The sequence below is a fragment of the Dermacentor albipictus genome, chromosome 1, assembly GCF_038994185.2.
Source record: "Dermacentor albipictus isolate Rhodes 1998 colony chromosome 1, USDA_Dalb.pri_finalv2, whole genome shotgun sequence".
Classification (NCBI taxonomy): domain Eukaryota; kingdom Metazoa; phylum Arthropoda; class Arachnida; order Ixodida; family Ixodidae; genus Dermacentor; species Dermacentor albipictus.
In genome coordinates this window covers 236644788-236668442 of record NC_091821.1, presented here as the reverse complement: position 1 = coordinate 236668442, position 23655 = coordinate 236644788, and the positions used below count along the sequence as shown (strand labels likewise).

The 23655-nt window shown below is 48.0% G+C and overlaps 1 protein-coding gene and 1 non-coding gene across 3 annotated transcripts in view; both read left to right on the top strand.

Moving 5' to 3' along the window:
* Positions 1-23655, top strand: part of cv-2 (crossveinless 2) — a 249887-nt gene that overhangs the window by 198588 nt on the left and 27644 nt on the right. For both annotated transcript variants that reach the window (XM_065430950.2, XM_065430949.2), the window contains 7 exons: positions 13886-13992; positions 14499-14648; positions 16724-16880; positions 17395-17582; positions 17682-17820; positions 22246-22418; positions 23425-23594. In XM_065430950.2, coding sequence (XP_065287022.1) covers positions 13886-13992; positions 14499-14648; positions 16724-16880; positions 17395-17582; positions 17682-17820; positions 22246-22418; positions 23425-23594 — 1084 coding nt within the window. The remainder of the gene's footprint in view (positions 1-13885; positions 13993-14498; positions 14649-16723; positions 16881-17394; positions 17583-17681; positions 17821-22245; positions 22419-23424; positions 23595-23655) is intronic.
* On the top strand, positions 5697-5769 carry TRNAS-CGA (transfer RNA serine (anticodon CGA)). The gene has a single exon. It is a non-coding gene; the product is annotated as a tRNA-Ser (tRNA).

The following is a 23655-nucleotide window of genomic DNA, read 5'->3' as shown; positions in this document are numbered from 1 at the left end:
GACGAGATAGAATGCGCGTGTGAATTCACTCTCTTGTTTCCGCAATATCTATGTATAGCTGCAAAGTAGAAACGTGGGAATATCTATAACGCGAGAGACTTCTTTGCGACCACTGCAGGCCATGCGCGGCGCCGAAAGAACGCGCCGAGCGCGAGAAACGTGCGAGCAGCCGTTTCTGCACTGCGTATGTTTCCTTCTTTTCCCCGTTGCGTAGTTGCGCCGTCTTTTCCCGCGAATGTGAATCCCTGCTCTCCCAGAAGCGAGCCGCTGCAGGGTTTAAGGAATACAAGTGCGTAATCCTCTCGAGAGATAAGACGGCCTCTGTCGCGTCGCCTTTGTGAGCAGAGAGTCCGCCGAGACCGGCGCTGCCCGCTAGCTGTGCAGTCACATTCGCCATTCCGAAACTCCGGCAGCTGGGGCTCTTTTTGTCAGCGCTCGTTGCAGCCATCTCGCGCCTTTGCCGGCGGGCTTAACAATATGCGTTTTTGCAATCTCTTTGTGCTGCCGGACACAGCGAGATTTCTGTCGCGCCTATTATGTAGCCTCTCGTGCTTTTCGCAGTCGCTGCTCCGGTAGTGCTGCTAGGCCGCGTCCGCTTTCCTTGGAACGAGCGGATTATTCCCGTCGCTAAGATGTGTCCTTCCCTCGGGTGTGATAACGAACCTCGCTACATTGTCGCTGGCTCACGTTAAAGCAGAAATAGTGTTTTGTAACTTGGTACTGGCGTCGTACAAGGGAGGACTGGGCAGGGCAACATAATGTACACAGGACTTGCTGCATCTAGCTTTGGCGCTAAGCTATACGCTAAGCTTCAATATATATATAGATATATATTTTAATGAGACTGTGTGTGCGAATGACTGCTATCACTGGACAAGAATACTGCCCACCTCTGTGTGCGGAGCCGCCTTTAGCCAGAGGCGAGAGGACGAAAACTCCTTGTCCTGATTACGATTAGCGTAACAGCGGCTGAGTATATAGAGGTGCAGGGAAGTCAGTTCGTGCAGTTAGTGTTGGTTCATTGCACACTTCGACAACTTATGCGGCCCCAACTAAAACACATCTGAAAAGATCGCTCTCTCACTCTCTCTCATTTTATTATTACTACAATTGTTATTAGAAGCCAACAAACACTGACACCAATGACACCTGACACCACCTTTGGTGTCAGTGTTTGTTGGCTTCTTATGATATGACTAATAAAAATCGGGCCCCTCGGTTAACCCCCTTTCTTCTCGTTTATTACAATTGTTATTAGTTATTTATGTATATTGCTAGCCACAGTGCCTCTATCACTCCAGCGAAGAGATCAATTATCTATAAGCCCAAGTCTATAAGATTGGATCTATAATCTATTGAATCTATAATCTATAATTGGATCTATTGAATCTATAAGGTTTTAATGCCCACCACTATCTTTGGGGAAGCGACAAGATTAACTCAAGGTTGGTGTCTATTGCCTCTGAACGAGAACTTTGTTAAATGATGGAAGCCCCACCTATTTGCAAGGAACAGCGTATAGTAGCTGCCTTGACCTTAGCTTTGCTTCGTGCTCCTTTAAAGAAGGGTTCAATGGTTCTCGGACTTGGAAACGTGGGGAAGTGACCACATCTCAACTTATCTCACGATTGAAGGGCTGACTACCTCCAAGTTCTCCGGAGCCGTCCAATGCACCGACTGGTCGAAATTTAAATCGATCATGGAATACTGCTGTCAAGATGACATACCATACAGCCTAGGGGACGCAATAAAATGTGCCTTACAGATTGCCACACATTCGATTTTGAAAAGCTCCGCACGCACCGAATTCGACATCGAGTTAGAGAAACTTCGGGCATTTCGTGGCCGTGCGGAACGAAGATATAGGCCCACTAAGTCCATTCATGATTTGAAATTGGCCAGACGCACACAGAAGAAAATACAGCTTTGTATGAAGAAGCTGGTTACACAACGATGTATGTCTTTCTGCCAGTCTCTGTATCCCCGAAAGCCTTCGCCTCTTATATGGAGAACTGCTCGTGGCCTCCGTGCAACGCCTGTACAGCGCCACCCATTTAATTCCGCAGGATCCTTCTGTAGGAGGATTGCCGGTGAAGCAAGCTCCACTGGAACGCAGGCTCCCGACCACTTACCATTCTCCCGTGATCCCCATATCGTGTGCCTGTTTTCCCTGGACGAACTAGAGGCTGCGCTTGCTTTATGCAGGCGTTCCTCAGCGCCAGGGCCAGGTGGCATTACATACCACGCTCTATGTAACCTTGGTGAACGAGCTCGAAAGGCACTCCTGCTCCTGTACAACGACTCGTGGCAGACTGGCATGGTTCCTCAAGAATGGAAGACAAGTCGCCTTTGGATATTGCGTTATACGGTCCGATCGCGCTCGCTAGTTGTGTAGGAAAAGTAATGGAACGGACGGTTCTAACGAGTCTGCAGTGGTACCTAGAGCACTGTCAAATTTATCCAGACACGTTGACAGGATTCAGGCACGTCCGTTCACCTATAGACAACGTTGTCGACTTGGTAACGTACGTCGAATCCCAGAAGGCCTGTGAACGCTTGTCTGCTGCCTTGTTTCTAGACGTTAAAGGGTATACGATAACGTCACCCATGAAGCTATCCTTAAAGCGTTAGAACCAATAGGACTTGGTGGCAAGATATATCTCTGGGTTCGTAGCTACCTACAGATGCGATCATTCTGCGTGCTCACCGGGGCTGGCCCGACACTCCAGTATTGCAGCAGCCGCGGAGTCCCTCAGGGCGGAGTACTAAGCCCTACGCTTTTCAATCTAGCCCATATTGGACTACTCGAGGACCTGTCAAGCACCGTTCGACTATCTATCTACGCCGGCATCTCTATCTGGATGTCGGGGTGACACGGCTTCAGCTTCGCGCTCGGCTTCAGAAAGCGGCCTCATCGACATCATGTTACCTTCGTAGACAAGGTCTGGAGGTCACGTGGGAAAAGTACGCAGTGGTGGCGTTTACCCGGAAGTCAATGTCTCCGTACGCCATATCAATGACAATGGACAAATGATATCGTGCAGAAGAAGTCATAGGTTCTTGAGTGTTGTGATTGACAGAGACTTGTTCTGTACTCCTCACGTGAACCACGTGAAGAAGCGACTGATTGCTATATGCCAACTGTTCGGGTTCCTTGCAGGAAAGAATTGGGGCGTGTCCACACAATCCATGTTACAGCTGTACAGGGTGTGGTTTGTTGGGTTTTTCCCGTACAGCCTACCTGCAATACCCAACACCTGCAAAACCAATTTGCGTACAGTTCAGAGCATTCAAGCACAAGCTCTGAGAATATATCTTGGATTACCACGGAGTGCGTCAACGGCTGAAACTATTGCCATTGCTCAAGATTATTCAATCATGACGCACATCGCCGTCGACACAATGCGTGCACATGTCAGGCACACTGCCGGGACCCCTCGCCACCACCTCGCCGCACTGACCTTGGAAAGACCCCGCATGTCATTTAGCCCAACTGTCAGTGCATATGGTGCCTCGCTTACATCGAGGTACACACCTGCGTCAAGGTCGGTGTCTCATCCATGGTGTTTGTGCCATCCTGAAGTGCACCTCAGAATTCCAGGACTTCAGAAAAAGTCAGATCTAACACGGCTTGCACTAAAACAATTGAGCTTACTCCTGCTGTACGAGAAATACAGTAGCCACGTACCCATCTATACTGACGGATCGACCACATCGACCAGTTCTGGGGCTGCTGTGTTTATACCGACAAGAGGAGTAACACTGCGATTCAAGACGTCACATGTCACGACGTCCACTGCTGCAGAACTCACGGCTCTGCGCAGTGCGCTTCAATTTACTGACACAAAGAGTCCTGGCACATGGGCTGTGTTTTCCGACTCGAGACCGGCTTTACACAGCATGCAGTCAGTTCTCAGACGTGCAGCTTGCGAACAGCTAACACACGAAATCGTCAAACTTCATCACGACGTCAAACAGAAAGGCGACGAAATTATTTTCTAGTGGCTACCTGGCCATTGCGGAATCAGTGGAAATGATCAAGCAGACAAAGCTGCCCAAGAGTCGCATTAAGAACAACACAGCGTTCCCATTTCTCTTTCCAGGACAGACGCTGCAAGGCAGCTTCGTCACCTGGCACGCAAGCTCTCTTTAACAGAGTGTAACACACCGAATATAAGGCGCACCAAGTTGTATGAACTGAACCCTGCCCTACAACCCTTACCTCCACCCGGATTTCACCGACGTGAGGCATCGCTTCTATACCGGCTGTGGTTGGGAGTGGCTTTCACGAAGGCGTACACTACTTTGAGTGGAATGACCGACAGTGCTGCATGCGACGTCTGCGGCGTGGAAGAGAACATCGAACATTGATTGTGCCATTGTCATCGATTTCAGTCGGAAAGACAAATATTGTCTATCAAATTGCGACGACCGGACGATCGGCCCTTGTCTGTGCAGGTGCTACTTGAAGACCGTCCACATCGCTCGTTGGCCCACAAGGCTATGAAGCCACGTTTATCTTTCTTCACTCTGCAAACTGCGATGTTTGCAGAGTGCGCGTAGCGGCGGTAACTTCCTTTGCGCTGTGCTTTCGACGTTTCGTTCGCGTTGAAGCGAGAGATGCATGAATGTTAATTCGCTTGCTGCTGCCGCGATTCCTCACTCCAGAATTTTGACAGCGAGTTTTCGCGCTCATCGAGCGAGATATGTTCATCTTTACATGTGCGCGCGTGACTCCGTGCTGGCATCGTGACCATGCACCGTGACACCGTTAATTTACTTAAAACACGTTGGCGGGCTAGTTGGTTTGAATCCATAATAGAGTGTGTAAGCGCGGCTTAACAAGGACGTAGAAAGAAGCAGACACACAAAGACAGCGCTGGGGTCTCTGTGTTTCTGTTTCTTCCTACGTCCTCATTCAGTCACGCTTACACATTCTATCATTGCTAATTTAGCTAGTAAGTGAATGTTTACAAGTTTATACGGCCGCTAAAACTACTATCCTTACTTCGTACAGTTATCCACTAATTTGCTGTCGCAATCGGGGCTTCGCCTTTCTGGCGAAACTGCGAATATTTATTTGACTCGAACATTTCTTTGCCTCTTCCCCGGGGTTTAGTTCGATCCTTCATGGATATATATATATATATATAGTCATATCATGAGAAGCCAACGAACACTGACGCCAAGGACAACATAGGGGAATTTACTTGTGCTTAATAAATGAAATAAAGCAACGATAAATTCATGGAAATTACAGTGGATGAAAAAACAGCTTGCCGCAGGTGGGAACCGAACCCACAACATTTGCATTTCGCGTGCGATGCTCTACCAATTGAGCTACCGCGGCGCTTTTTTTCCCATCCACTTTTTGGGGTATTTGTGTGTCCTAGTAGGACCCTGGGAGTGTTAGCCAGCGCCACCACTCACATACCTTGGCGGCGGACGTGGAACGTCCTTTTTGCCGCAGGCGTCACGAGAACGTGATCTTTTTGGGTGAAGGCAACTGGTCAATAAACCCACACATGCTACCTGAAGGCATCAATGTTGCCGGATTCGAGACCCTCGTTATGTAATATGTCCTACTATATGTATGTATATGCTATATGCTATACTATACCGGTATACTATATGTATATGTAATATGTGTCCTACTAGGACACATAAATACCCAAGAAAGTGGATGGGAAAACAGCGCCGCGGTAGCTCAATTGGTAGAGCATCGCACGCGAAATGCGAAGGTTGTGGGTTCGGTTCCCACCTGCGGCAAGCTGTTTTTTCAACCACTTAAATTCCAATAATTTATCGTTTCTTTATTTCATTTATTACGCACAAGTAATTTCCCTATGTTGTCCTTGGTGTCAGTGTTTGTTGGCTTCTCATGATATGACTAATAAAAATCGGGACCCTCGGTTAGCCCCCTCTTTTCTCGTTTATATATATATATATATATATATATATATATATATATATATATATATGTCATATGACTATATACTATATCATATGACTAATAAATATCGGGTCCCTCGGTTAACCCCTTTCTTCTCGTATATATATATATATATATATATATATATATATATATATATATATATATATATATATATATATATATATGTGTGTGTGTGTGTGTGTGTGTGCACAAATTAAGCTTGTATGTGCTCCGAGTGCAAGTACCATCAAAAGGGGCTTCAAATAACCCCTGCATGCTGACCGACAAAGGAGTGCCAGTAACGGCACCTCTGCTCTGCGCAATAACAAACACAAATCCTACGTAAAACCTGAACACATAACGTCGGCTCACAGGTATCTCTAAAGCACACCGACCTCTTAATGGAATAGCGCATTATATTTAGCAGCTACCTTGAGTTACTTGATTTTCTATGATTTAGCCATTCGGTGTGTGTCACTCGGTGTGTGCCGTTCTTGGGCTACCTTCCAGAACGGGTATACGCCACTGGAAAATGCGTATGTGCCACTGTGGCACAAGGAGTATAAATTCTTAAATGTATTTAAGTGCATGTGCCAATGATATCTATCTATCTATCTATCTATCTATCTATCTATCTATCTATCTATCTATCTATCTATCTATCTATCTATCTATCTATCTATCTATCTATCTATCTATTTATTTATTTATTTATTTATTTATTTATTTATACGTGTAAATACATTTATGCCCTTGTGCCACAGTGGCAGGAGAGAGAGAGACAAAAGGGAAGGAAAGACAGGGAGACAGTGGCAGAAGATTAACACAAGGAGCATTAACACAGCACAAGGAGATTAACCTCCTATAATTTTGCTACAATTCTAACGCATTTTGTTGGAAACGGCGTCATATCGTAGAAGACCTCGTTACCAGCGCTTTGGTCCCACTCTACACATATTGTGGCCCGCGTGCACCCCGGCTCAAGCTATCATTTTACTTTGCTGTCGCTTCCATTAGGCTGCACCGTTCACAAGTATGAAAACTTCCCTGCATCAAGCGTTCTCAAGGTGGAAGTGGGCGAAACTAAAAGCGCCAGTACGTAGCCAGCGGAACCGCTGCTGTAGCCCCGAAGCGCCGCCTGTGAGCGCACGCATCTGGGCTGAAACCTCGCGGAGGTGACGATACTATACAGCGCGGCCGAGCGTGCCGAGTGGGGGGGTCCCTTCGGCAAGGCCTTCGCATCGGCCGTGACGGCTGCACGGAGGGGGGCGTCATTTCGCAAATTACGCGGAAAAGTACGCGACCGAACCTGCCAGCGAGATGTCATGCGTCGCCGTCCCCGCAAAACGGCTCGCCGCAGGGTTGCGGCGAGGCCGTCTGCGTGCTAACCACGCTGGAACTCATGCAACCAGCGCCAGGGACGAGCGTCCCGAACGCAGCTTGGGTGCAGAGGCAGTTTGGGTGCGAAGACTAAACACGAGCCGAGTGGCCGTCAAAGGCAATGCGCGGGGCGATGCTTTCCGCAAGTCCCCCGTCATGTGGGGCAATATCACGGCACGTTTTTGCTTCTTTCTTAATGTATTCTGTCGCCGTCACTAAAACAAATCAAACGCACTCTGCGAGAGCAAATGCCCTTCTCCCTTCCACTCATTTTGTGTTCTTTCTAAGCTCCATCTGAACTTTTATGGAGGAAGGAGATTGCTCAGTAACGATTCACGCCTGACCAGCACGCGTCTGCATGCTTGTGCGTCGGCATGGCAAAAGCTGTTGGCCGGAGACGAATGGTGTGATGGTTGGTTGGCTGGCCGGTTGATGGTGTTTACCTCCCAAAGCAACTTAGGGACTAAGAGAGGCGCCATATTCATGGGCTCAGGATTAATTGGACCCCACGGTTGTTTTTTTTTTTTGGGGGGGGGGGGGGGGGGGGGGGGGGGGTTCGCGCACCCAAAGCTCAGTACGCAAGGTCTTCGCATACCACCCCCGTCGGGAACTGGAGCCGTGACCTCGCGCTCATCATCACAACGCCACATCCACTGAGTCACCGCGCCAGTTTCACAAGATGTGAGGACATCAGATGAAGCGAGAAGCCTCGCCTGTGGGCGAGGCGCCGTACTTTCGAGCTCCAAGAGACATTCACGCTCGCTCCCCTGCACTTAGTCCTGCTCCTCGAGTCGCTCACGGCTCTGCACGATGGATTACCGAACATGAACTTTGGTCTCCACTGGGATGCGCATGGACCAAGTGCGCATGCGTCTATAAATCAACGCGGAGCTGGTCGGCTCAGCTTTGACGCAAGCTACCCATCTTGTCGAGCGACATCGATCTGCCGCGGAAGCGACGACGCAGTGAGGCGAAGAGAGATCTATCTGCGATAATAATTTGCGCTGGGGGAGAGGGCACAGTACCGCGAGCCCCTAATAGTTTGTTCGAAATCGCATCTGACCGCAGCCGCGTTGCGGACACCGGTCACGTCCGCTCCGCGCTGCCAAGTGCGCAGCAGACGCAGCGCTCCTCGCGGCCGGTGTGTCCTTCTGCGGCGTGGCTGCTGCCGAAGCGCCGCCGCCGCCGCCGCTGCTTCTTCAAGAGGCCGCGCGAACGAGGCCTACCCGACGCTCGATGGCCTGCGCAGGCCGGGGGTGAGCAAGTGCAGATGCCCGCGACTCTTTGCTTACTTTAAAGAAGTCGACGCCGGGCCTCCCCACCTCGGCAACAGCCGAGCCAACAAACGGTGGCGCAGTGGCGCGGCTCGTCCATCTCCTTCCATCGCCTGCCGCCGCCCACTGGCGCGCGATGCACCTGTTCAGCGCCGCGCACACGCCGAGGCCGGCGGAAAGACCGCGGCTCGCTTGCTCTCCGCCTCTGGAGAGCAAAGGGTTAAAGGGTTGGGCGAGCAAGGAAAATAAAAAAAAAAAACGGAAATGGCTCCACCGCGGGACACGGCACGCACGAGGCGGTAGCCTGCCTGGCGCTCGGCTTCCCTCGAGAACAGAGGACGACCTTCTTCGCGTGGCGCAAGCGAAGGGGGTTAAATAAGGAGGTCGTTACCAGGCGAGTCGGAATGATTCGATGCGTTTAGAATCCACGAGTGATGCTGCGCCGTAGTTCCTGGAACCCTGTAAGTGAGAAATAAGCAGACAAGTTAACGAGCGTTTGTGCGAGATCGAAAGAAAAACAGCGCGTTGTGCTCAGTTGGCGCTAACACGCGGACTCTCGTGAGGCCGTCTCGACAAGGTGAGATTCTTTAGAACTGGCAGGATGGTGTCAGTAACTTAGAACTCGGTAGGCTGTTTTTTTTTTTTAGCTCGTGTTTAAACTTGACTCAGCATACGCCATTGTTGGTTTTTATTTCTTGTCTTTTGAACACTTTCCTTGTTTCCAATATTTAGTTTTTTAAATCGCTGCCACTGAATTACTGAACGCGTTTGGGCATTGGAATTACGTGCCCAGTCACGAGTGAAATAGTCTGCCAGGAACTGTGGCGCTACCAGCCTAGCTACACCTGATCGGCTCTCTTTATTCATTGAATAATTGTCAAAAAAAGTCAAGATTTAGAAAAATGATAATAAAAGTGATCATGTGAGAATCTAAACGCTTCTTGGCTCGCTCTATAGGTGAAGCTGATGTTTGAGTAAAGCGCGAGATTTGTGACCAATCCAGCGCTAGCAAACGACAATTGGTCGGGCAAATTTGACGCTGCAGTAGAGCAGGCGCAGCGCCGACTTATAGGCGTGCCTAAACAAGTTCGCGTAGAAAAATGGCCGCTGCTTGAGGTAACAAAAAATTTTCACGTTGACAGGACATTTTGAAATTAGTGAGAATTTGTTTGCATTTAAAGATGTCGCTCATGAAAGGCAACGATGACAATCCTTAATGACTGTAGGGAATTCATTTTGCAGTAATAATAATAAAACACAGACATGATTGATATCCGGGGCCACCGCCATCCTTTCTTTTTTTAGATGTCACATCGTGTGCACAGCATATGAACAGGACCATAGTGTCATTTCTTTTGCACAACTAAACAAACGTAAAACGCTGCCACGTTCTTTCCTCCAGGCAACATGGCAACCTTTACAATAGGAGGTACAAAAATCTTGCACGCAGATAGGGCTATACTGGAAGGTTCTTTGCTTGGTTATTGCTCACCAATACTATAGACTACGCACTGTTTGGTAAATAAGAGAAGGTAGGTGGGGACACGGTAGTCTCTTCGAGGTTTGAAAGATAGCTGACCGCTTAGCAACCTAAGAAGTTGTTTGTCTGCTTGAAAAGCTACTTATTTAACTAACGTACGGGACATTAAAGGAATGTTGGCATCCATCTGGACGTGTCTACAAAGATGGACGCCAACACTCCCTTTCAACTGCTCGCAGAAATCCGCGTTACTGATTTCGTTATAGTCAAAATCTCATAAGCAGTGCTTTCCACTCGCCTGTATTTGATGGATGAATAAGCGCCAACCAGGCTCAGAAACAGTAATGTCCAAGTAATTATGTATAAGCTCTGCATTGTGTAAGCGCCTGATAACGAAGACTACCAAGGTCGATCTATTTGCGGGGTCGTAACGGCCTACATCTAGGAAGTATGAATCCGAGATTATGGATGTTGTAACAATAGGCGTCGTGTGCAAGCGCGGTCACCATTTTCCTTAAAGATATGCTAATGTCGAAAGGTCGCGTTGTTGACGTGTTGAGAACCCGGAACGACAAACAACCACACTTAAACGCACATCTTTCTTTTCTTCGCTTTCACGTACAGGAAGCGTGACGGAGAATACGTAGGTACTGCCGAGTGCGCTGTCGGTCTTCAACATATTGGTGCCTTCCGGTGGATCGCTATATATATATATATATATATATATATATATATATATATATATATATATATATATATATATATATATATATATATATATATATATATATATATATACACGAATAAAAAGTGCACATTCTATACAAATGTGATTTACAATATATAGTATACGCAATATAACACAAAACAGCATAACACAACATATCAAGACAAAAAAACGTGGACTGAGGTTTCTGGAAGTATGGACACCAAGCACAAAGTACCTTTCACATTGAACAAGGCGGACACATTAATAATAATAATAATAATAATAATAATAATAATAATAATAACAGCCCGGTTGATGACTTAGTCTTCGCGTGTAATGTGTACAGTTTTCCTAATAAATATATATTTGCCATAGTGGCGATGCATTTGTAAACAGTACCTCCCGCCCATTTCGTTCTAATGGAAGTGCGCAGTTTGTGCTCCGCAGAAAAGCATACGCCCTCGCGCTTCGCTGTGACGAGACTGTGTCCTTACTTTATTGTTTGCGCTACCCATCGTGTACTTTAGCCCCCTTGGCACGTTATGCCGTGAGTTTTCCACGTCCCCTTCTTTTTACGTTTCTTCTTTCTCTCGAAAGGGCTTTGGTCTCCGCATTAGTTGTGTCCACAACGTAAGTTCCGTGCTTATAAAAGACGCATGGACGGAAGCTCGCGTCTCTGGTGCACCGACAGACGCCTGCGCTTCACGTTCGCGTAGAAGAAAGGGCCGCACGCTACCGAAATAGCTTGGCTCCTTTGCCTCTTGCCTCAGGTTTTCAGCGCCTGATAATTGGAGAACCGAGAGTCCCATGCTCGATGCTTGCTCGTGCTCGCCGAGGGGATCTCCCGGAGGAAAGCCGAATGAAGGAAAGAAAGAAATCGAAACGGCGCGAAGCAAGATCGTAGCGAGCCGCTCAGACGACGAGCGAGTCCCCGCTGGGACGGATCCTGGACGACGACAGAGAGGGGCTCGCACGGCAAAAACACACAATTTACGGGTGGGCCGCCGGCGCGTCCCTCCGAGGGCGGCATCCGAAGGCAAATTTAGGGTCGTGATGAGACCGTCCATCCTTGCCGCGGGGATGCCGCCGAGCTGACCTCCGGCCCCGGCCGTCGGCGGGAGGTCGGTCATTTGGGCCGCTTTCGCAAACGCATATGAATTGCAACGCGCGCGCGCCGATAGCAGCGCGCCCGGGGTGGCCGCCGATTGAGTTGCAAGGCCGCGCGCGCGTGTTCGACCACTGGGGATGAATGTCTCTCGCGGGCCGCAGTTTACGATCAGCGCGCGGGACCACCCGTGAGCTGGTGCGGCCCTCGCGCTGATTGGCTACCGCGCTTGACAAGGCGGAGCGCGGCCAGGTGGCACGGTGCGCGCGCGGTCCAGGGGTCCGCGCGCTGGGCCACCTGGATGGGCCGCGCTGTGGCTCCCGGTGACGGTTCGAGCGCCGCTCTTCGCTCATCCGCCGCGACTCGCGGAGGGGTTCAGCGCCATCCATTAGCTCACACGGGGCCCCGATCGGAGACCTCACGTGCGACTGCGCTCTGACGATGCATCGGTGCAGCGGGTTGCCTTAAATTAGGTCGGTGTACTTGCCCGAAGATGACCCCGGCGAGTGACACCAAAGCACGCGACCGGCGGTGACTTACAGACACGTTCGATGCTCATCACCGGATGGTTCTGCTCAATTCGGGCACCATTCCATCGTACGCGCGTCGTAACCAACTGGCGTATGCGTAGCTGGCACGAGACGTACTTCGTATATATGCGCCACGTGTACCGTCACCGTGCGCGACACGCCATTGGACAGCGGTCAGTCCGTGCCAGAGTGTCATGCCAAAGGATGACTCGTATCCTGCCGTCATTTGCTGGAATGACTGGACGACAAGCATTGCGAAAGAAAAGAAAGAGAAGCGTAATTTAGCGACGTCTGTTCTTCCTCCGGCACCGAACGTAAGGAAATGACGATACTGCGCGCACCGTCCATGGCTTCATCTCTCAAACGCTATTTCCAAGGCACTGCTGCATCTTGGGATATTTGGACAGAACTTAACTAATGCTTGGAGCTTTCGCTTACCCACACACATGCGATTTGCTAGTTTCGCATCGCTATACGGTCTTTCAGGTCTCTGACCTGATTCATTGAGCGATTACCTCGCCAGTTAACTCGGTGCCTTAAAATGGACATCGCAGTTCAATGAATTCGCGCTGCAAGCCAAGCTTTCTTCACCTGTCATTTCTTTTCATTTCTTTTCATTTCTTTTCTTGCTATTAAGCTTTACTTAAATGTGCCTCTAATAGCACAGGTTATGCTAACCTTGCGGACAGGTGCAGCAAGATGTATCAAGTCTCGTCGAAGCACCGCTTTTCTTTTCTGGGCAAAAAAAATCACATACATTTTTTTTTTAGTTCTTAATATTGCGAGGTGAGGGCAACTTCTGTTTGTCAAAGCCACTGCACGAACTGATGCTTATGTATTTTGAATAATTGTTCCAATAAGAGAGCCGCCCCCTCCCATATCCTATTTCCTTCGCGGCAGCAGCTCACTGAGGATGGGGGATTTAACTATATCGTGAAGCCGCGTTTTCAGCTTGCTACAACTGACGCATCATAGAAAGTATCTTGCGCGAAAAACAGAACTCTGTGCGTCGAACGTTATTTGCCTCCGGTGCACTGGAGGTCAGCGCGACATTCGATGCAGGAGTTATATCTTGACAAAACACAACATCGCCTTGACTTGGTGCGTCCGCCTTGTGCGAGCATGTTACTGGTCAAGTACGGTAATAGATAAAAACGATTCAGACATTCTTTTGCTTGCAAGAGTCATTAAAGAAGCCGTGCTTATGTATTTGCCTACGAGAGAGCTTTAGGCACTTCGACAGCGAAAGCATCAAGGGCCGAATTGACCAAGCTTTTTTGTTCATAAGGGCCGTTTGACGATTCACAATGGTTGATGGTCAACTGTACTCACTAGCAGTTCTAGCATAACAACGATTTTCTCTACACACTATACCCTCGCATAAGCTGAGCCGTACGTCAGGACCTTGTTACATGCGGCGCTCGAAATGCGTGGCGCTACAAGCAGCCCATGCTTGCTTTTCCCCTTTGCAGGCGGCAAGAGACTCGCCGACTTGAACGGACAGTGCAGCATGAGGGGTGACGTCTACGACAATGAGGCAACATGGCCGTACGACCAGTGTACGAACTGCCAATGTCAGGTACAGGTCTCATTAAAAATGTATTCCAACCAAGAATAAACATTATTTCGTCTTTTTTTTTCGAATTTGGTAGTGTGCCCTATCTCATATATAGGACGTTGTTATTTCATGAATGACGACAAATGCAGTACAATAACACTTTTACTGACATCCCTGGTGGCTATAGGTGGCCCTCAAAGTCGTCGCGTTTGTCTCCACGTTCTACGTGTGAATTAACCTTAGTGTCGTCAAGCGCACCCGCTACTCAACCACACGCAGTCTTCTCTGCTACGCATCAGTGGTGGTTCATGCCACCGTGAAGCCCATTTCAACTCTGAAAAAGATTTTCAGCCTTGTCTTCTTTCAAGTAAATTTAGGGACGTCGGATCGCTCATGCGCCACTTGAGCACAAAACATTTCCCTTGTGCTCGGGTAGTGATAATGTAGTCAGTGAGCACGACACTCATGGTTGAGCTCATGGTGTGCTCTGGGCGATGTTCAAAACGCGCGTCCTGCTTCTCTTCCAGAATGGGACAATCATCTGCCAGCGGACTGTCTGCCCTCCGCTACAGTGTCCCCCGGAACATCAGGAGGCCAGCCCCGACAGCTGCTGCTCGCAGTGCCGCAGGCCCGAGGAGAAGAAAGCCATGTGCTTCTACAATAACCAGAAACGATACGTGAGTATAGCAGGCAATACATGCCACAGAATCGGCCTTTCTCGAAGACCGATTTGCGTTGCATCCATTGCCACCGCGCCACCACTCTGATTCCTCACTCAGCTGCGGCGGTGAAAGACATGTACCTCTTGTGTGATCGCGATGTCGTGATCGGGAAAACATTCTCAGTAATGCTATAATTGCTCATTTAGAGCTAAATAAATGAAGAATAGGCGTCTGCGACCTCAAAAGTACAAAAATAGAGTATTTCATATTTGCACTTCCGGTCTGCGCAGGCCAGTTGTGCGCAGGCCTCAGAGATTGCACCGGCATGCTGCGCAGCGTGGATACCGCGGCTGCCACAAGGTGCCGCGACGAGCCCTCTTGTCGGCGAGATGCCCTGGCAACCGCGTGCAAATTTGAATGGTCTCCCTAGGTAGCGTAGGTCCAGGCGCCAGAGCTCGCGTCCAGAGAGAGAGAGCCGCGCGCGCCTGAACCGGAAGTATACGTCGTAAAGAGAAAAGTAAACGACAATGCCCAATTTTGGGGCAGGGCCTTTCTCCCTCGCCATCCCCCCTGTGTTGCTTCCAGTGCACTAGCGGAGACGAAAGGAGAAATACGTGCATCGGTGCGATAACTACTCCACCTATATACTTGGACTCGAAAAACTTTTGCCGCAAGAGATTCGTGAGGCGACATCCTTTAATAGTGAGGCCATTCTATGATTACTTAGAAAATTATTTTGAGAGCCTCTTTAATTAAAATTTGTATTGAGGGTGCCTTCTTGATTCTTACTCTCAAATATTTGTATGCAAGGATGTCGAAGAGTTTTCACCTTGCTCTTAAGATTAAAATAATAATAATACAGAAATTCGGCGCGGTATATTGGGAGGAATGGGAGCACTCAACATAGCATCTTTCACGCGCAAGAGACTTTCATCATCGAAGACAACCAAAGGTAGCTTGAGGCAGGTTCGTGCTAAGTATATGGGAATGTGTAGTCCTGTGCAATGGGGCTACAGAAAATGCGACGGCGTCCTGTACACTTTCAACATACTTGTTCAATTCAGAATTAATTCCATTTTCTAAGTAAATGATGGCCAGCCATCTTGCAGCGCGTGTGGGCCAAGTGGGTATTATAGCGCGTGCCATCTGCAATACGCGCGTTCGCGCACCATGCCAAGTTGTGCTCTTTTTCGGTGCAAATGTTCTTGTGGCACGGTACGGCGGGCGCATGCTCTTCCAAATATTGTCCTCAAATCTCCCTTGGGCCATTACATATTCGTCGTTCAATCGCTCTTTTATGCTTATTTCATAAATATCGCCACTGCACCAGGCAATCTGCGTTACCTCTAGAAGCGCCGTCCCGCATTTCGAGCCGTTTACATAATCAGTACAGCATCAAGCGCATATATGGAAGAGCACAAGCCTTCAATTCATCAGCCCTTCCACGTGCCATCGTTCTTTGGAATGATCTTCCCGATAATATTGCATCCATATGCAACCATCAATCATTCTATAATCAGCTGCGCGAATGTTTTCAAGTGATATCGTGACATTAAACCTTTTCTTGTATAAAATATCGCACTTTTTGGCTATTGTGTTTTTGTAAACCCCTGCTTTATTATTTTTTTTCTTGAGTCATATGTCAGAAATTTGTGCTGTATTTGTATACTTCAATTATTTTGTGTACTTTGCTCTTATGTTTCTTGCTAATTTTTTTGTACTAGCCCTGTGCAATGCTTTCCCTTTCCCTTTTTTTGACCTGTATATTTTGCATTTCTTATAATATCCTTGTTCGTCCCCCTTACTCAATGGCCTCTGGGCCCTGTAAGGTATTGTGAATAAATAAATAAAAAAGGTCACAGCTCAGTTAAAGCGGTCGCCATCGCGGCCACTCTAACCGCGACTCGGTAAAGTGTTGTCACGTGCGCCCCACCAGGCCACAGCGCCAGGTCAGTGGTTCGAATCCTGCTGCCGGAATAAAGTTCAGTTTTCTCTATGACGCGAAAATAAAGCGCATGGCAAATGTTATAGCAATTTAATATATGCAACTCGGCATGGTACTGATGAGTCGTCGTTTGCTTGTGACGTAGAACGGCGAGACGTGGAAGCTGAAGAAGTGCACCACCTGCTCCTGCCATCACGGCGTGGTCCGCTGCGGCGTGGAGGAGTGCATCTCCGCGCCCGTATGCCCCCCGAAGAAGAAGCTTGTCACGCCTCCCGGCAAATGCTGCCCGACATGCGTCGAAGGTATGCTGGAGCCAACCCTGGTCTCAAATTGTAGAGCGTTTGCTGACCAGGCAAGCGATAAGCAGGTTTTTCGTCGCTGTGAGCGATGTTCCAAGATTATGCGTCACTGGCCTACACACGGGCGTATTCTCAGGGGCCTATGTGCTAAATTAGTTTCTTTCCTGCAGACTTGTTATCTGCGCACTTTGACACTAACAGGCCATTCGAAGTTAGCGTGGCGCATACTTGTGCTCCAGTTCTTCCTCTGCCTCCGCATAGTGGGTGGAATCTTATACCTGTTTGAGCAACGATTTTCTCAGGTCTCCCTCAAATTTAGGTGCTCGCAAATTGTACAACGAGGGTAAAACAGCATTCATATTTGCGCGCTGAAGAAGAAACATGAAACAGAGGTTCAATGTTAGAAAAAAAAAAAAGAAGTGCCGTGTTGACGGGGGTAAAATATGATATAGACGCGATCTTTAACATAAGTCACGTATTAAACGTCATCAACTTCTTTTGTCACTGAACTTTGCAGAGGACGGTATTTGCACGGTGTACGGGGACCCGCATTACAGGACGTTTGATGGAAGGATGTTTAACTACCAGGGGCCATGTCGATACGTGCTCGCGTCAGACTGCGTTGGCGGCACATTTTCCATTGAAGTGTGGAATGACGTCCGTTACTCCAAGTCGTTTTCGTGGACCAAATCTGTCGTCATCAAGGTTTGGTCTTGTCACATTCTTTTGCATGTATGGGCTTCCGACACTGCGCTGGGCGACTGTGACCATAGTCGTTTGCTTTTTATTCTTCTTTTTTTTCAGATTAAGGACGTCAAAGTGAAGCTGGGACAATTTATGCGAGTCCGGATACAGAAAGAGCGTGTCAAGCTTCCGTACGTGATGCTCCAGGTCCTTAACATCAATCAAGAAGATCACAACATTGTGGTCAGAATAAACAAAGGTGAGTGAGTCCCCATGAAGAATACTCTTTTTTTTTTTGAATGGATGGATATTTGAGATGGATATTTGAGATGGATATTTGAGATGGATGAATGGATATTTGAGATGGATATTAGAGGCTCCCTCCGAGTCCATTCAGATTCATTTGCCGCGAATGCGAACCGATATTTAAGAATTGCATGCAGCATAGCATGGCGCAGTTCTATCTGTTCAGCTGGGTTGCCTGAAGAGGTAAACATTACTTGGACTACGAATCGCAATGTGATGTAGCTAATGAGAAAGATTCACCGACTGAATGTTTTATTATTCTCTTTACGGCACATAACTCTATCACAAAATTGAGCTGCGGGCAGTGACCCTAAATCTAGCACCATTTTCGAGGTATCTGTCTCCAGATTTTCTGCTAAAGGGTTCATTGGCTAAATCTAGCACCATTTTCGAGGTATCTGTCTCCAGATTTTCTGCTAAAGGGTTCATTGGCTAAATCTAGCACCATTTTCGAGGTATCTGTCTCCAGATTTTCTGCTAAAGGGTTCATTGGCACTCCAGTTAAGCTCGTCCCGAACTGCGAGAGGAACGTTCCTGGGAAACTGTTCACTGAATAGTCAGTGTATCTCCCAGCACATTTAGAGGACGAATTTTTCGAAAGTGGTGCCAGCCTTAAGACTTCTGCTAAGCATATATGACTTCACTGCTGATCGGCTTCAATTTCGCAATTGCAGCGTGTGCCTTAAAGTGAATTGAAAAGTGAACTTTTTTTTAATTGGCTGCCTGGACATTGGAATTTCCCATGCAGGTAATTTCCGCCTCTTCTTGAAACCCACTTGAAAATGCGGGGCAGTGTTATGTGTCACGGGCGCTTTTTAAAAATCTGTTCGACCAAAAAATATATATATATAATAATGGTGGTACACTTATTTCACTTGGGACATTAACGCTATAAGCAACTCCGCCATACTATTTTCTTAACGAGCATACCTAAGCAACATAAGAAGATAGCCTTCAATGCTGAGTCCTCCTGTTGTTGCCATCGCCGCGAGCTATACACAACGGCACATATCACGCAATTCTCAAACCCAAGCTTGCACTTGGTCCAGCCGATAACTTAGCTACGTCGACTTCTGTAGCGCATATGGTTCGAAGTGGGGCATTCGCCGAGGCAGCATGACGCAGCCATCGTCCATGGAGCGTTTGGTCCCTCGTACGCGAACTCCTTCGCTACAATTTGCTTCTGTAGTCAGCTGCGGAACGCCAGAAAAACACACTTGTCTATGTCCTACGCAGTATCGGTGTAAAAGATAATAAAAAAAACTTGAAGCACAAACGTTAAAAGCCCTATTGTACTGCATGTCTGCGCGCGCGTGGCGGCATCTGGAAAGACATTATCGTGTCCTTGCGCGAAGTTCTCATTAGCGAACCTCCGGTAGTTGGGACAGTGCCTCGGCAAGCCATGTTTCCTTTGTCCATGTAGCGATTGCGTACGCAGCGGTTGCTGCTGCCTAGCCGCTCGTAATTGAGATAACAACGCATCTTACGCAATTATATCTCTTGCGGTCAGTGGCGTAGCCAGAAATTTTGTTCGGGGGGGGCTACGCCACTGGCCCCGTATATATATATATATATATATATATATATATATATATATATATATATATATATATATATATATATATATATATATATATATATATATGTGTGTGTGTGTTTATACATGGGGCCAGTGGCGTAGCCAGGAATTTTGTTCGGGGGGGGGAGGGGGCGAGCACGTTGCAGCTCGGCCTCCTCCTTAAGAGGAAGCTTAAGCTCGGGTGCTCCTAATTAAATACATGTAGAAGGGGAATTCGTTTTTCCCTGCGATCACTTCACCAAATTTGAGGAGGTTTGTTGCATTTAAACGAAAAAGTTTAATTCTAGTGACTGCTGGTTTCGAATTTTTCATTGCGGTGGTCAATTATTTATTAAAAATTGGCCAAAATCAAAAATTTTCAGAAAACGAAACTATCAAGTTTAAAACTCTGTGACTCAACAATCAGAAATGATATCCCAATTCTGTGAAGTGCATGTAATAGTACATCCACAGCGGACAAAATAGATATGTTACACATGAATCTCAATAAAATTTAGTATTGTGGAAATACGGCTTTTGCAGAACCCTTGTACACAACGTAACCACTTCACGTAAGATACAAATTGACATAGCAAATTTGTCCGCTTTGACTGTTATAATAGATGCCGTTTACAGAACCACAATATCTGTTCTTCATGATATTATGCTATTATTCTTCATGCTATTAGTTTGTAAACGTCGTGCTTCTATTTTTTCAAACTTTCGAATTTTTCAAAATATTTTAAACAAAATTCAGGCACTAAATCGAAGTTCTGTTTCCAACAGACACTAGCATTTAGCTTTCTCTCTCAAACGCAACCACTTTCAATCCTAGATCCTAGAATCCTAGATTCCGCCCCCATTCCATCCACTTCCCCCGATGTATCGCGCGCGACGGAAGGCGGCGCGCTTGCTCCCCGCTTTTCTCCTTTGCGCACACAAGACTGAGCCACCATCGTTGGCTCACCCATTCCACCTCCCCTCCTACACTTTCACTCGCACATACAGCATGCAGCGCGTGGTCACGATGTTATCACCCTTGGGCTTTATACGAAACATGAGGGCGACGGCAGGAATGCGCCTGGAGTGTCCATATAATTGCTTTCGCAATAATAAAATAAAAGTTTCCGGCAACTGAAGCGTCGCGTCGCGTCGCCCATTACTTTCCGCAAAAGAAGTATCAAAATCTAGCTTTCACCATGGGACAATTCGCTGCGCCGCAACAATGTATTTTTTTTTCTGTGGGGCCGAGGCACCGAAGTGAAAAAAAAACGCATAGGAAAGTATGTTGGCCAGAATCGAATGCATACTTCGGGCACTTAATGGGGCTACGGAAGGAATACCGAAGAAAACATGAGCCGCTTGGTCCACTGAGAACCATACGCATACTGCTCAGTATCCTACACCGGCGAAACAAGACTTTCCGGAAAGGTTCCGCTGAAGGAACGCGGTGCAATCCTTCGAGTCCCCACAGTGATGGCGGCGAGCGACCATTGTTTTTTTTTCTCGTCTGCTAGCCAGAAAGCGTCCTCCCCCCTGAAAGCCCCCGGGTAGGGTAGCGAGAACAAAAAAAAATTGAAGAGGCTCAATGTGTCCTCGCGAATAAAAGTCAAAGTAGAAAAAATAAATAAGAACGTAGTTACTTTGGCTGGCTTTAGTGTCTTGACATGGATGTTCTGGCGTAGGTTAAAAAAAATGTTGATATTTTTTATGTGACATGACGGCACAAATGAACCACCCCAACGCTTCGTCTCATTGGACCTCGCTGCGTGCTTGTCAACTCGTCTTCTAGTGTGTTGATTTCGCTTGTCTCGTTGTATGTTCCGATGTAAGACTTTAGAAAAGTCAATGGAACTTTGGCGTCAAATGTTTATAACAGCATTAAACCCACAAAGTTCCGCAATTGAAAATCTAAAGCACAAATTTTGAAATGTCAATGCACCTTTCACATCAAGAGCTTACGACATTTATACCCATAAAGTTTCGCAATTGATATCCATGCGCTCCATAGATTCCGTGGCCTCAGTGAGATGCCGCGGCGAGCCCGTTCACCATTAAAGCGCCCTTGAAACTTTGTGCTCGAATGGGACTGCTTGGCGTTATGTGACTCCGGGTGCATGGGCGTTGCCACTAAATCCAGCCCGAGTTCGCAATCTTCGCGGTTAAATGTCTTTTCGAGCGTCAAAAAGACATTCTAGACAAAATCCAGAGTGATTTCCGGCGCCGGGGGTCGCTTTGGTCGGCGGTGCATGGACAGCACGAAAAAATTTCGGGGGGGGCTGAAGCCCCATAAGCCCCCCCCCCCCCCCTGGCTACGCCCCTGCTTGCGGTATACTTACTATTATTTCCCTGCGCGCGAAGGGCTTGCGAGTTCCTGTGCGCGCGTCTGTGAGTGCGTCTGCGTGCGCATGCATGAGTGGGACATATTGCCAGACTTATACAGACCACTTAAAGCAATATTCATCATTCATCATACAAGCCATAATTACTACGGATGCAGTACGACTACAGGTGCCGTTGCCTCTTGAGCGAGATGCGTGGGGCTAACGCCAAGTAGATTATGAGCGGTCTTTTCACGCGTCCTGCTACAAGCGTCCCGACGGGAAGCGTCATAAAGTACTCGACTTCACTGCACTCAAAAACAGTTACGCTTTGACACTGCTCCTAAAGTGACGTTGTTATGAACTCGAAAGGTGCATGTCCCCGTACAAACTTCTCACCGAGTCCTCTTGATTTAATGTTCTGTAAGGCACAAAATAATCCGCTCTTGTCCCCGACTCGCCACACATACTGCGTTCGCCACCTTCTCTCCCCCCACAGGCGTCAAGGTGGTCTGGGACGGCGACAACTACGTGGAAGTGTCCGTGCCGCCAAACTACAAGAACAAGCTGTGCGGTTTGTGCGGCAACTACAACGACAGGCAAGACGACGACTTCATGTCCAGGAACGGCACGCGACTCACGGAGGCCGACGCTTTCGGCAACTCTTGGCTGGTTCGTTCACAACCGAGCATTTCCTTGTTGCGCATTCGCGAAACACCGTCTCCGGCATGCTAGATTTTATAGACTGCGCACTTTTTGCGCGAGCACTTTATGCATCCAACAGCGTCCGTCGGCGCGCAATGACTCATCACCCTCACCCTCACTCCAGTCTCGAAAATATTCTGAAATGAGAGAAAGCAAGAAAAAAAAAATGGAAGGCAGGGAGATCAACCAGACGGACGTCCGCGTGGCTATATCCTGCACGGGGGAGAAGGGAAAGCAAAAGGAGAGAGATAGTTCACGCGAGCAGTAGAGTCATTATAAACGTCTTTTCAGATCCGTTTCTTTTAGAAAAGTCATAAGCGCACGCGTAGCTTTCTGAGTTGATGATTGGTGTGGCCAAGCGCACAGGACACTTACTTTTTTAAAAAATTTGACCGTACAGTTGGTCGAGCGCGCTCTGAAGAGGCTGACGTTGGACTTTTTTAAAGCGAGTGCAGCGGCAGAGGAGGTGCTCGATGGTCTCCTCACAGTTACAGCGATCACCTATGGGGTAGTCAGCCATTCCAGTGGGAAAGAAATGTGAATTTGCGAAGGCTAGACCCGGTCGTAGGCGACACAAAACAGTCACACCGGGAGAGGCTTGATGGTAATCTGGTAATATCAGCTGCAGTGATGGATCATGCAAAATGAGCCCGGCACCTCCAGCATTATGCCGCTGTCGCAAGTATAATAGACATAACGCCGCACTTGCTGACTTTGCTGAACTCAGGATGAAAAGTGTTTCCCATGTGCGACTGCATTTCGCCTGTCTAGGTTTCGCAATGTCTAGGTTTCGCTCATATAAAAGTTTAGCCGCCGTCGGCTGAGCTTATAGAGTAGTTGTTTAAAAGAAAATGTAGATGTTGTTGTGGGCGGCACATGTATATCCTGGCCCTCGGAAGCTCATAGAGTTCACGGCTCGCTTCAGACGGTGTGGGAGTGTTCGTACACTAAAGCGACGCTGTCTCCCACCTAGGTTGGCCGTCGGAAAAAGTGCTTCCGACAATCAAAGCGCGCCAGCCATCCCTTGGACTGCAGGCTCAAAGACTGGAACCTACGACAGCAAAACCTCAGGCTCTGTAATCACATCAAACAGGAGCCATTTAAGGCGTGTCACAAGGTCGTCGAAGCAACACCGTACTTCAGGTGAGGCTGTGAGGGAATCAACAGGCTTGCATGTTGGTATACTTTCACGACCGGTTGAACT